Genomic DNA, 14,929 nt, shown 5'->3' on the forward strand with positions numbered 1-14,929 from the left:
GTGGAAGCAAAATTTACCAAATGTTTCATGCAATAAAAAATCCCCTAAGGTAACGTTTGGAAAGCCAAATTAGGTATTAAGCCACCTTTGTTTTATTGTCAAAAGTGGTGAGGTCTGGCCAAAATGGCACTTGCAAGCCAAAACCTGGCTGAACTTTCAGGAAGACTCTGAGCTACCCCAAGCACCCCGTCACTTCTGAAAACTTTGCACCTGTATTTTTTTACAGTGCTAAACCTTGGGCCCACTGAGGAAAGCTGCTCATATCAATAGGATCAGACTGCTGTTCACAGCCTCCTTTCCTGGATGTCCACAGCACCTCTTCTCCGAGAGAAGGAAGGAAACAAAGCAGTGTGAAAACAAAGAAGGAAAAAAACCAAAACAAAACAAAACAAATCAGAGCAAACCATTTTTCAGCACAGCTATTATTTTTTTTCCCCCCGTATTTCCCCCCATCTCTACCGATACGTAAAAAAAATATATATATTATATTATATTTTCCTTTTCTTAAATTATTTCTCTCAGCCTCAGTCCCAGCCGAAGTCCTGCCCTGTCATCTGGTAGAACTTCATGTTGAAGGGGCGGTAGAAGTCCCGCAGCCTCTGCACCACCTCCTGGTCGATGTCAGGGTGGGTCCTGCCTTTTGTCTTCCCCAGGCAGTGGGGTTTGCTGCTGCCCTCCGCCTTCTTCAGGCACGGGAAGCCCTTGGTTTTGTTGAAGTAGAAATGTTTGTCAGTGATGATCCTCTTGAGGCCCAGAAAGTCCTGGACCCTGCCCAGCTCCCCCGCGGGATCACTGATCATCCTCTCCCCGCTGACAAAGAGGATCTGCCCGATGGGGAAGTAGAGGAGCCAGTTCTCCAGGTGCTTGGCGTAGATGCCAATCTGGATGGCGCTCCACGAGGTGTCGATCAGGCCCGTAGTCCTGTTTTTGAAGGTCAGGCTCTCAAAGGTGGGGATGTCAGGCTTCTTGGAGAGCGTCTGGGTGTAGTCCGAGATGGCTCTGGTCACAGGGTCCCGCACCACCACGATCAGCTTGGTGCCCTTGGACATGGAGGAGATGCGGGCTGGGGCCTCCTTGGTGACAAAGTAGCTGGGGGTCTTCTCCATGGTGATCTGCCCCTCCAGTGTCCTGGGCATCAGGTCCCTGCCAGAGGGGGAATGAGGGACACGTTAATGCCAAAATCCCCTGGGCAGGGTCTGGATGTGGATCAGCCCCTGGAGATGTCCTGGGGATCAAGGGCAGGATGGTCCTGAGCCTCTGGCCCAGCCCTTCCCTCCTTGCATTTCTTGTGCAAACACCTGAACTCGTCCTTGATTTCCCACTGAAAGCCCTTGATTTCCCACTGCCTTTCGCTGCCCATTTACCTGGAATTAGACCTGAATTCATTTGTGTCAGTGTCCAAGCCCTGCCCTCTGGATCCCACCTCTCTTCTTGCAATGGTAGGAACACAGCACATCTCAACCATCCTAATGCCCTAGCCCTTTAAATTCCTCCCTGCCCACACTGGGGTTTCCTGCACAGAGGCTTGAATTCCCTGGAATAACAGTGAATTCTCGGAGTAACAACACTCCCTTCCTGCAGGACAGAGGAATTTTCAAGGGCTGGGATGCAAGAGTTTATTTTTTGGCATTTCCAAGGAGGCGGCAAGTTGATGCCACTTAAAAATGTGCAACATCAGCCCCCTGACCTCAGCAATTTCCTTCTTTCACCCAAAAACATCCCACACACCAGCTGCTTTGGGAAGCTCTCCTAGACTGAAATGGGAAGGGGCCTGGGGCTCGGGCCAGGGTCCATCCTGTTCCATGGTCCCCTTGAGAGTTCAGAGCCCTCCTGGGCCAGGATTGGGTGTGATGTGTTAAAGAGCCCCAGGATTTGGTGGCTGGATACCCCAAGCTCCTTCATGTTAAGCAAGGCAAGCCAGAAAGGTGTAGGAGCCATGGGAGCAGGTGACTCCCAGCTCCTCTCCCTCTCCTCCTCATCCCACTGGCATGCCACACCACATTCCACCCTCTCATACAGATCACCCCGACACCAGACCCAGACAGGAGGAGCACCTACAAAATGCCAGATTCCCACCCCCATCATCTGCTCACACACAAATCCATCCTGCCTCCCAGGCCCTCAGCAGTTTCCCTCCCCACTGCTGATCTTCCCACGGTCCTGTCCTTCCCAGGGGGAATGGGAGATGGATGGTGCTGGAATTCTGGAAACTTGGATTTTGGGGTTTTAGTGTGTAGTAATACATGTGAGTTAAAATGAAGGATTCTGGATGTTGTCTGGGTCCTTCTTCTTCTTCTTCCTTCTTCCTCATGGGTTTGGGTGGTTTTCTGCAATTGGGTGAAAAAGGTCTGCATTGGGCCTTGGGTGGTCATTATTGGGTCAGAAATATAAATAATACAGGTGTCACCTCGTTATTGGGTAACTATCACTAAAATAACCTTAGAAAGAATTAGAAATAGCCATTTCATTGCCACTTCCCACCTTGTTAGCTAAAACTCACAACCCCTGAAACTGTACTTTCAATAAGAATTAATTAAACATCCAAGTCTGAACATGAACCTACATTTCCCGTGTACCAATCCCAACCTTAGCAGAGGAAAAAAAGCAGCCAAAAACCATCACAGATGAGGGGTGGCTGCAGTGAACCCTGGCGAGGTTCACCACCATGCCCCCAGCAGTTCTGGTGGCAGCTGCAGCCCCTCACACCCCGAGCCCTTGGCTGTGACCCCGAGGGTGAGATGGACCTCCCTGCTCACCTCCCTGTCACCATCCCACAGCAGCAGCAACAACATCTGGTTTGCAAACCTGTGCAATATGCCAGCAAAAATTGAACTCATCTATCAAAAAAGCAACAATGGAAAGCCAACAGCAGCTCAAACCAGCAATAATAACCAAACCCCAGGCTGTTATGTTACAAATGAGAGGGCAAGGAATGGCCCTTCCTAAAGCAATTCCCTTTGCAACCACGTCACACAGAGCCTGAGCAAAGACATGGCCCCAGAGAAGTCAAACCTTTGCTGAGGGTTTCTGTCTGGGGGAAACTCCAAAGATTTGGGACATTCAGGCTGGAGAATGAATACTCCTCAGAAGCTGAGGAGTATCAAAGAACTCTCATGCATCCTGAAGGATGTGAGGATGAAGGGAATCGCTGCTGACCATAAGTGTGGCATTTGCTGAGCAGGCACATAATTCTGCAGAGGAATTGGCCATGATTTTTTGCCAATTTGCCTGATGCTGCAAAAGATGAAAGCATAAATGGTTTAGAAACAAACTGGTCAAATTCGTGGTGGCTGAAATAAATTGGTGGCAATGAAGTACCAGAGTCCCAGTGCCCCTTCAGCTGTGGAAAGCCCCCAAACCTGACTGCCCTCAGCTTGTGGGACATAACAGGAGGAGATCTACAATCCCCAGCTTTTACACATTTGTCTGTGGATGCCTGGTACCACTGGAAGGAGGTACTAGGCTGGACCTGTCTTTGCTCTGGACCAGTGCAGCTGGTTCTGTGGGGTTCTGCTCAGGGCAGTCTCACTTTTGACAATGGCACAGAGTGGCAGATAGGACAAGGGGTGATGGCTTTAAGCTGAAAAAGGGCAAGATTTATCTTGGATATTAGGAAGAAATTCTTCCCTGTGAGGGAGGTGAGGCTCTGGCAAAGGGTGCCCAGAGCAGCTGTGGCTGCCCCTGGATCTCTGGCAGTGTCCAAGGCCAGGCTGGACATTGGGATTTGGAACAGCCTGGGACAGTGGAAGGTGTCCCTGCCCGTGGCAGGGGATTGGAATGGGATGATCTTTAAGGACCCTTCTAACCCAAACCAGTCAATGGTGATTTTATGAATTGCCCTTTTCCCCCATGTGAACTAAGCCCTCATTTCTCACATGTGGTGATGTTGTCCTGCAACTACTGAGTCGTCTGGGAGCACCTGAGCCCTTGGAAAGGTGAAGAAATCAAGTGGTGCCCCTTCCCCATTGCTTGCCAGTTCCATCTCATGCCTTAAGTTTTATCTTTTCATGTATTCCAGGTTCTGTGCTGCCCAGGGGTGCAGCTCTGAGCTCACAGTCAGTGTCACTCAGCTCTGCACACAGCAGGGACACAAAACAAATCCTTTTCCTGCTGCACACCAAGGACAACTGGGACACGTTTTCAGCCCCAAAAGCACAAACAAGGGTGGGCTGAAGGGAAGAACAAGAAGGATGGGACTTCACAACCTGGAGCTGAAATTGGACAATTAAACCCCAATATGCAAATGGACCAAAACTTATCAAAGTGTGAGACCTGCTGACCATTTGTCCATTTTGTGCCCATTTTGGGTCCACCTTGGGTGTAGCCCTGGCCAGGCTCTTGTCCTGCCCAAGGTGTGTCCTTAAAGGCCTTTTAATAAATATCTACTTTATTCTCCAGCTCTGTCTAGTCTCTGCTCCAGCTCAGCCTTCCCAAAGCATCACATCCCCACTCTGTCCCTGTCCCAACCTTCCACAGCTCAGAGCTGATGTTGAGTGAGAGCAGGAGACACTGAACAACCAGGAGAGGGGCAGGAGAATGGCACAGGCTTCTGGTTGTGTTCTGGAGAGCCCTGGATGTTCACCCTTATCTTTGGCTGCAGCCCCAAAAGGATGTCCAGGTCTTTACACCTTTGGGATAAAGAAGTTCCACAGAAAAACCCTTGGTAGGTGTCAGAGCATCCAAGGACCTGTCATGGCATGGACAACAAACACCTTAAAGCAAACTGCAAAGGGGAAATCTGCCCTCTGTTAGCTTTTCCCTGCTCAGCAGCTTGATTTTCCTCCCCAGACATGTCCAGGCTCTGGCTGGGATTTGGAGCACCCCAGCCTGGGGCAGTGGTGGGAAAGGAAATCTGTTGTGGTGGCAAAGTGCTGATTTTAAGGAAGTGCCACTGAAGGGGTCATTGCAGGGAAAATGTTATCAAAGAAATGCTGCTCTTTCTGCAAGCCCCACGGCTCTGCAGTCAGCTGTGGGACCACAGAAAAGGGTGAGGAAGGGCCAGATCTGCTCCCAGAAATGCAACACAGTCACAGGATGGATGGGACCCTCTGACAGGGTGGAGTGGCAGGGCAGAGAGGGCAAATGAAGTGTCTGAGGGGGCTCATTTCATCTCTGACTTCCCCACAGAAACAGCCAGAATTTCTGTCTCCAGGCAGGAGCCAGACACTTTGGTGACAGGCATGTGACAGAGCTGCCAGCCCTGGGGGAACACAGAGCCTTCTCCAGCACGGAGCAGTCACACAAGGAGCACAGGGAAACTGAGGCACAGCCAGCATCGTGCCTTGGTGCAGCCTCACACCCTCAGAGGGGTGTGTGCTGCTCCCCTGCTGCCACCAGCAGCTTGTCTTCTTCTTCCCCCACCATCTCTCCTTTTCTCCCAAATCATTCTGAGCCGTGACTCTGCAACAAGAGTTTATAAAAAACCCCAAACTCGCTCTGACAAGCGCTCCCCTTCCCCCAGCTCCAGCCCACACTCCCAGAAGAACCATTACAGCATGTTCAGGGATGATTGAAAAGAAAGATGCTCCAGCAAGAGTGATAACTTGATGTAACCAGGAGCGTGCATAGAGATATAAATTCAAAAATGCTGCCTAAAGAGATTAATTCCTCCCTCCCATGAGGCCAGCTGCTAAGCCCAGGGGCTGTGCTGCCCCAGCAGCTCTCACACGGCTCTGTATTTGCTTTGATGAGCTGTGAGTGTACACGGGAGTCAGCTGAGCCTCCTGCTCTGCCTGCCTTTAGATCTCAGCTGAAATCGATACATGGAAAGATGCAATTCAGGAAACTGAGAAATTTTTTTTTTTAAAAAGGAACAACCTTCAAGAAAAGCTGTGAGACTGAGGAATTTGAAGGGAGAGGGGCAAAAGATCAGAGAAGTCTGCAAGGAAAAAAGAAAATCAGTCATGTTGTTGGATGTAAAATCAAATCCAACTGGCATTAATAGCAAAAGGACACCCTTGCCACTGATTTTAATGAGGATGGATTAAGCTGAGCTTGGAGCAAAATAAGAGGCAGGAATACTCCCAGGAGAGGACAAGGAGCCCTGGGTCTCTCCTCTCCTTACCCATCCTGCATTCCCTCTGCATGAAGATAACGCTCAGGGAAATTTTGGTGTTAGAGGAAGGATCTGTGATACAACTGTCATCTCCCAGAGGACGCTGCACCCTCACAAAACAAGTCAGGGGTTTTGGAATTTCCTTTGTTGCTGCTCTTCCATCCCCAAGGGAGCATTGCAAACCATGCAGGATGAGTGAAATACTGCTGAAATACTCGTGGTTCTCTTCCTTGGCTGTGGTCAGAAAGGTGTCCTGCAGGACTGCTCCATTCCCACCAGCAGGAAACGATCTCTGGGGTCTTTGCTTCCACAGGATGTGCTGAGGTGGCTGTCCTGCCACCATGGCAGGGTCCCTGTGCCCAGAGCAGTGAGGTCCCTTGTGATAAATGGATTTATTGAGAATTCTCAAAGCCTGACAGAAGGCTCACACAGTATGGATCTGTGTGCAAACTCTGAAACAAAATATGCTGACTTAGAAAGGCCATGGGATGGGACAGACATTGTAGAGAGAGAAATGGGACTGGAAGCAAGTTTCAAAGATGGCCTTGCAGAGAGACCAGATACTTTGGACAAACAGAACTATGAAGAATGCATTATAGTAGGACCCACGAGGGGTGATTTTAGATGATTGGCTTTAAGGCATTAACAGCATTGTGTGGCAAAAGCTGATAGGCCAAAAAACACTTATAATGGATTGTAATTAGGAAATAGTTTGGCTTCTGATTGTGATGGTGTGAGTTGTAACATCTGCCCCATCTCACCCTCCTCATGAGACTGAAAATGGAATAAAAGTCTCTAAAACACCTCTCAGTTGCCCCATCTCTGGGTCACAAGAGGGTATAATCTGACAGGCCCTCCCAGCACACAGGTTTTTACCATCTCCAGTACTCCAGAGGAGTTGAAGTATGAAGAAAGCAGAAATTCTTTACTGAGATCCTGTCATGGGTTGCCCAGGGAAGGGTTAAAAGCCAGGCTGGACAGGGCTTGGAGCAGCCTGGGCTAGTGAAAGGTGTCCCTGCCCATGCCAAGGGGGCTTGGAATGAGATGGGTTTAGTGCCCCTTCCATCCCAAACTACTCTGGGATTCTGGGAATACGGTGCACTGAGCTGTGCTGGGATCAAAGGAACAGTTCTCAGAGCACTTGGGTCATGTTGGCACTTTCAGGAACTCACCACAGTACCCCAAACCCAGAGCTGATGTCAGGCAGCCACCTACACCCGTGCCAGAGCCCAGGCTGCAGGGACAGTCACTGCTGGGTGACTGCCCTGGTCACAGCCACTGCTGCTGGGGACAAACACAGCACACCATTTATATGCCACCTTCCCAAACACACAGCTCTCTCCACGAGGCACAGCCTCTCCTGCTCCCAGCCCCCAAATCTGCTCTCTGTGGCTGCTGCTGGCACACAGCAAGCAGCCCTGGGAGCTCCAGGCTCGTCCTCACGGCGCATGCCAGCGTTCATGTGAGCAAGTCTCAGTATTTATGTGTCTCATTACATCTGCAGCCAGCAGCAGCTGTTTGCACACTGTGCCTGTCAGGCAGCATCTCAGCAGAGCTGCCTCCCTGCCCCTCCCTCCTCTCCTTGCAGTTAAGCTCCCTGGGAAGTTGAAGTCTGACTGACACGGGTGCAAACCTTCACCTAAAATGCAGCCCCCATGAGGTGCCTTCTCTGGTCCATCCACAGCCAGAGGTGCCAGCCCCAAACCCAGGCTGTGCAGCAGGGCAGGGGTGGCACTGGGACAGGGCAGGGGTGGCACTGGGACAGGGCAGGGGTGGCACTGGGACATGCCCATCATCACATCCCAGCTGAGGTGTCCAAATGTCCACCCAAGGGCTGTGTCCTTCCAGCTGCACCCCAAGTGCCACAGACACCTCTCCACTCCCTTCACCTATTGGGTTTAACCACCTCAGCAGTTAAAAAATACCACACCACTGTAGGAGAAGGGCATACAGGTGTCCTTGTCCCTAATAAGTAATAGATGTGCTAATTACCCAATTCAGCCTTGCCCCTGATGAGTCACAAATATAGCCAATAAAGATAAGTGGGATAAAAAAGAGTGGGTTAGCTGGTGAGAAGAGGATCATAAAAGAAGAAGAACCTTGAGGAAGAGAGAATGATGAGATAATGAAGAGGAAAGATTCTGAAGAGAAAAAAAATCACTGCTCTGAGGTCAGTCTGGGTCTGCAGTTAGAGCCTGGTGTTAGAACCTGCAGCCACAGTCTAGCTGGGTAAAAGCCTGCATTCAGAGTCCAAAAACTATTACCTGTAGTCAGAGTTTAGCAGGAAATAACCAACAGTCAGAAGCTGCAAGGGAAATCTGTAGCAAGAGCTTGGTGCAGCCAGAGTCAGTGAATAGTTAGTCAAGATAACTAAACTGTAAAGAAAAATAAACTAAGACCCTTTTCATGCTGTAATAAACAAAAAGTCTGTGTCTTAACTCATTTCTACCCTCTAACAAGAGGGCTGCTGCAACACTCCAGGGATCTCACTGCCTCCAAAGTGGGCTGAGCTCCCCGTGCAGCACTGAAGGAGATAAGAGCTGGTATCACCCTGTCCTGAGGTCACAGCCAGGAAGCCTCGTCCCTTCCTGAGGAGCTGGGAAATCCATCTGAGGAATGCTGTGGAGAATGCAGCTTGTTTGCTGATAACTCCAGGGGTGAAGACCCTCCCTGGACCTCAGGCTGTGACCTTGCTCAGGAGGAGCAGCAACAATCCTGGGCAGAGGGCAGGGCAGCCAAGGCACACGGAGCTGAGCCAAGGGCAGGAAGCAGCAGTGTCCCTGAGATAAGGGGGTCACACACAAGCCCAGGAGACCCTGTCAGAGCAGCACAGCCCCAATCATGCCAGTTCCCTGGCTGCAGAGCCACGGGGCTGTGGACTCAGGGGCAGCATCTGCACGCAAAGACGGGGCTCTGCTCACCAGCCCCGTGCTCAGCTCCTGCCCCACTGCTCCCCCGGGGAGGAAGGTTGTGTGGATCAGAGCTAATTACAGCACGCAAACCCTCTGTCTAATTGCTCTGATTAATTATTGACGGGCTGAGCTGCTGCTTTGAGGGAGGCAGGCAGTGGGGAGCACAGTGCTCAGGGGCTCTGTGTGCTCAGAAGTGACCCCAATGTCCCAGCATCCCGTGACCAGCCTGCGAGAGCAGGCTGTGCAAAGAGATTCCAAAAAATCCACTGTGCTGGAAAAGCACATCTGGAGACCACCAGTGCCTAAGTGCTATTGACAAGCAGAAACTCCCTGATGTCATTAGCCCTGCAAGCCATTGATTTTCTCTGCTGGAACAAGAAACTCATCGGAGCTGAGGCAATCACAGGTGGCACTACCACCTCCTCCGGGCTGTCCAGCTGGGGTTTGGGAAAGGGGTGTTTCAGAGTGGTTTTCTTTCCAATGGCTAATTGCTGGTAAATCCCAGCCCTCTGCCCACCAGGAGCAGATGAAGAGCCCCAGGGCTTCAACATGTGTCCATCCTTTGTATGGGAATGGAGAAACCACCAGGCATCTTCTAAAGGGTCTTTTCTGTGCCAGGGTTGGGGCTGGGTTCATCAGCAGTGCCTCCCCCTTGGGCTGGCCACGAGCTCTTTAACGCAGCCCTGGAGCCCCTCTCCAGCACTCCCAGAAGCTCCAGGGAGTGGGAAGGACAAACTCCTCCTGTCCCCATCAGACCTGGACCCAACACTCATCACCTCTGGTCTCTCCAGCACTATGCCCCTCTCCCAGTGGCAGCTTAACCCCAGCAGTGGGCAGAGCTCCACACACAAGCCACGAGCTGTTTGCCAAATTCTTGCAGCACCAGCTGACTCCTACAAGGGAGAAAGTCAGGCTCACAGTGGTTTCATGAGATATCCAATGTAACTCCCAAATAAAAAGTGATTATTAGGACCTGCTGACTCCCTTCTGTGTCATGTTAGGCCAAAGGAGGATTTTCCAGCTGAGGCAATGGACATGATCCTTTTACATCCTTGCACACCCTGCCCTTCTCCCTGTGCAAATCAAGAGCTCCCTTTTGCCATCCCACCACACACGAGGGTCAGTCAGTGCTGGAAGAGGACAGCAGGCGACATGGCTGGACACGAATCCCATGAACCCAGCACTCACCTAAAGCAGAGTTTTGCTGGGAGGTCTTTGCCTGTTTGTCCACTGCATGTCTGCACCTTGGAGAGGGAGCTCCCAACCTCTTTCCATCAGCACACAGAAGGATGCCAGGAGCCACAGCCTTGACAGGGATCAGCACAGCCTTCAGCCTGGACCTCACCTTCCTCAATTACGACCTTAAACCATCCAGTCTCGGCACCTGCATTGCAATTTTTGTTCGTTTTAAAGACGTGCCTCTGTGGGCTGGGGTTTATGCCCAGCTGGGATGTGAAAAGTGCAGGAGATGGCACATGTTCTGAAAAGTTCAAAGAGTAAAGACTGAGAGATGAGAAAAGAAAAAAAAAAGGGTCCAAAAGGCCCAGCACCTGATATAAATAAATCTCAATCTCATTGTTCCTCCCTAAGGGCACCTCTGAAGTCTTACATGGGTACATCCTCCCAGACATCCTCCCAGGAGTTCTTGGAGGGACCAGGGCTGCACCTTCCCCCACCTGGCCCTGGGGGAACCTTCTTGATGGGCTCAGCCAGGACTGAAAGCTCTAAAATAACCCAGGACTGAAGGCTCTATAATAGGGAGAATATGGAAAAACCTCCATCCCCAAGGCAACAACCACCTCATGTCTCTGTCACTCAAGGATCTTCAGGACCACACATTTCAGCCCTGACTAAGCAAATCATCTTAAGGAGGAAGGTTAAAGAACTGTTTGTTATTGGAATTGTCTCCCTCTTCAGGTTTTGTTTTTTGACAAATTAACTCCAGCTTCATTACTTCATGATATATTTCCCTTGACATTTAATTATACTTACCCCAAACACATTAAGCCAATCAGTCTGAACAGCTTCTTATTAATATGCAAATTTCTCCTTTGAAAAGCCATGAATCTCTGAAAAAAATCTCTCCAGGCTTCAATTGGGCTCTTTTGGGAAGTCGGGAAGTTTCCCTGAGAAACACCCTCCTGGCCCAAGGCAGGAATCCAGCCCCACAGACACTTCCTGGTGCCTGGGTTGGGAATGGGAAAAAGAGGATGCTAAAGCACCTCCTCAGCTCTGGGACCATGAGCATTAGAGGCTGAATCTTGCAAACCAACACGGCGCTGGCAGCTTGTCCCCATCCCAGCAGCTTTCCATGGGAACTGCTGTTTGTCCTGTGTGCAAGTCATCCTCCTCTGGGACCACAAACAGGAGGTTTCATGGGAGAGCTGCAGAATATTCCCTGAAACATCAGCTTTTAGCAAAACAAACAGGAATCTGGTTCTCCTGGTGCCACGGGCAAACGGGACATGATTTGCATTAGGCAAATAAATTGAACTGCACAATTAACCATCTGCCCTGGAACAGATTTAAGTTTTGCTTTGAAGCATCTCTTGCAGCCTCCCTCCACTCTCACATCCATCTGAAAGCTGCGGGATTTTCTGCTGGGAAACCAGTTGGGAATGAATTCATTGAATCATTCCTCTAATTGGAGAGAAACATCAGTGTAGGTACCACAGCCCTGGTGGCCTTTGGCCTCACGGATGTGTTTCCTGTGGATTACACCAATGGACAAACCACAAAACTGCTTCAAAACCTCCCAGAGCCTCCAGTTCCCACCAAAAGTCTTTAGTCACCAAACCAAGATGATTTCCTGGGAGCTGCTGAGTGCCACATCAAGAAAAAGTTACCTATTTCATCTTATTCCAAGAGAAGTTGCAGGTTTTCTTAAAAAACATCTAATTTTCTGTAATTTTTTTTTTATTCCCTACAGTTAGACATCTAAGATCAGAAATACATTGCAATCAGGGTACTATATAAATAGTCCAATTTTGGGAAACAGCTCTCATGAGCAATAAAGAAACCCAATTTACTAGGCACTATAATAAAAATATCTCTTTTACCATATAAATCAAACCAAAGTGAACAGATGAAAAAAAAAAATAAACTCAACCCCCCTGGTTTCTGCCCACAGGCACAAGCAGACAGCCCTGGGGAAGGGCTCTCCTGCCCTGTATAAATATATACAAGAGCAAATCTGTTAAAAATTGCAGCCACCACTTTGTTTTCTAAAGGTCCCAGTTTATCCTTCGTCAGAAGAAGGAGGGCTGGGGAGAGGTCGGCCAGAAACACAATCCTTTCCTGTATAAACACCACAGTCTGTGCTGGTTTTAAGTGCATCATATGGTCTATATTTTATATGTGTATATATATAGAGAGAGAGAGAAAGAGAGATTTTTCAAGCCAGTCAGAGACATAAAGTGATCTTATATCATCTAAAACCAACAATCAGACTTGGACTTCTGGCAGTTTTCCTTGCAGTCGTCCCTGCCACCCCCCTGGCCCTTCCTCCCAGCTGCTGGAGCACACTGCTGTCTGCCCCCATTATTTCTCACAAAGGCATATAAATCACTGTGGAAACTCTTATTATCTTATTTTCCCTCTGCTTCTCTCTTGTCTGTTTGGAGAAAAATTAATGCATTCGTCTCTGGAAAAAATGTGCAGTCTCTATAATTCAGTTTTAAAACAAGCACAACTAGCAAATGGATAGACCTACGTTAGGAGACTCATTTTTCATGCCAGTAATTGAACCCTTCCCTTCGATTTTTCCTTTGGGTGTTAAAGACAACTGATGCCTTCCTGGAATTTGCTTACGTCTCAGAAAGGTGGAAAGAGAAGACAGAGAGAAAAAGCAGAAGAGAGAAAGAAAGATGAGACAGAGGGAAAGAAAAAGAGGAGAGGAGAGGAGAGGAGAGGAGAGGAGAGGAGAGGAGAGGAGAGGAGAGGAGAGGAGAGGAGAGGAGAGGAGAGGAGAGGAGAGGAGAGGAGAGGAGAGGAGAGGAGAGGAGAGGAGAGGAGAGGAGAGGAGAGGAGAGGGAGAGGAGAGAGAGAAGAGAAGAGAAGAGAAGAGAAGAGAAGAGAAGAGAAGAGAAGAGAAGAGAAGAGAAGAGAAGAGAAGAGAAGAGAAGAGAAGAGAAGAGAAGAGAAGAGAGAAGAGAAGAGAAGAGAAGAGAAGAGAAGAGAAGAGAAGAGAAGAGAAGAGAAGAGAAGAGAAGAGAAGAGTCCAAAGCACATCTTAGAGCTTTGGCTGTCTCTGTAGAGTGACCTTGGGGAGCTCCCAGACAAACATCCCAGATGAGATTTTCCCCAAAGCTGGTGGAGCTTTGATTTGAACAGCTTCTCATCTCCTTGGCTGCTGAGGAAATCCATGCCCATCACAGGGACAGTTCAGTGTCCTGCAAACCCATGGATCACTAGCTCCTTTGTGTCCTCCAAGAAACCCAAATGTGGCCTGGGGACACATACACACTGTGTGCCTGATGCCAGAGGTTTCATCCTGATGCCTCTTTCTGCACCCAGGGAAACTCGGGGAATCTCCACTGCTTCCCTCCCACTGCCAGTGGCACATCTGCCTTCACCAGAAAATGAGAACCCAAACCATCAGTTCTTCAGGAAAAGTGCCCCAGAAAGACAACCCCCCAAAATCACAGCCAGCTTGAAAATAATCCCCATCCCTGGTGCTGGGGGATGCCTCTGCCCACCTCCTGATCACTTATCAGCCCTGGGGCTCAGTTCAGGAGAAACCAGACAAAAGTGAAAAGTCAAAAGAGTGACACAATCACGCAGAGGAAGTCAGGAATAATTCCAGAAAGGAATCCACAATCAGGTGAGTGCTCAGGCCAGCACAAACTATTGTTCCTTTGTCTCTCACGACACTATCTCTGTCCCCTGGGAGCTGCATTATTGCCTGCAGTACATAATGAAATTCGCTCCTTTCCTTGTCTGCCTCCTTTTTCCTTGGTGCAAGTGCAGGCCATGCACACACTGCAGTGCCTGTGCTCCTCCTGGGGAAGCAGAGAAGGATGGGAGAGGAGTTAGGATGGGAACTGGAGCTGGAGACAGGGGTGGTGGTTGAGAAGCTGCACACAACATAAAGGGGAATAAAATGTTGTCTGAAAATTGGAAGGACACGCAAAAAAACACTAAATGGAAGTGATTTGTGAAAAAAACAACAAAAAACCAAAAAAAACCCAAACCAAAAAAAAAAAAAAAAAAAAAAAACAACAAAAAAACCAAAAAAAAACTACCACCAAAAAAACCAACAAAACAACAAAAAACCCGTGTTTCTCCATTCTCCTTCCCTCTGAAGAAATGCCACCAAATCTCAGAGACTGAAAATCAGGACCTAGTGAGTGCAGGGACTAAACCAGCTAAATTAAGGCAGCTGAAGCTGGAGGTAGGGAAATAATACTGGAAATGGGCAGGTGATGCAGCAGGCTGGGACCCACTGGGATATAGAGCCACACCTGAGGAGTTCTGGACACCTTGCTTCTCTGGAGATTATGAACAGGCTGCTGGGGTTTTGGGAGCAAGGGGATGGATTTTCTCCCCTATGTGCAGAGGAAAAAGGATCTGTCTGCCAAAATATTGGTGTGGAGTCCTGAACAGTTCAACAGAGATTATTACAAAGTTTTGGCAATTCCTGTGGCATGCCCTGTACTGCTGGAGATGGTGTGTGTACATCTCTGTGTGTGCACAGAGTTTTGTCAAAGACCCAGACACCTCAAAAGACCCCACTGTTGAGAATAGAGGTTGTTCCTTAAATTATGCTGAGAAGTGACTTTTTTAATGTACCACTACACATCTCCTCCTGCTGCATGGCCAAAAACCCTTCTATCTGTATTACAAAAAAAGGGAGCCTGACCTCAGGCTATGATCTAAAATACATAGAGTCACACAAGTTTACTCTTGCAGTGGTTCTTCATCCTTCCTGTGCCAATTCTTTGTCTTTTTGCTAAATGAAACT

General features: G+C 49.1%; 1 protein-coding gene across 1 annotated transcript in view; it reads right to left on the minus strand.

Moving 5' to 3' along the window:
• Nucleotides 1-221: 221 nt before the first annotated feature.
• Nucleotides 222-14,929, minus strand: part of LOC136369339 (heparan sulfate glucosamine 3-O-sulfotransferase 3A1-like) — a 32,499-nt gene continuing 17,791 nt past the window's right edge. Inside the window, exon 2 of the mRNA XM_066332123.1 lies at nt 222-1,143. Within this exon, the coding sequence (XP_066188220.1) occupies nt 525-1,143 (619 nt within the window). The 3' untranslated portion in view covers nt 222-524. The remainder of the gene's footprint in view (nt 1,144-14,929) is intronic.

Source organism: Sylvia atricapilla, chromosome 18 (assembly GCF_009819655.1).
Source record: "Sylvia atricapilla isolate bSylAtr1 chromosome 18, bSylAtr1.pri, whole genome shotgun sequence".
Classification (NCBI taxonomy): domain Eukaryota; kingdom Metazoa; phylum Chordata; class Aves; order Passeriformes; family Sylviidae; genus Sylvia; species Sylvia atricapilla.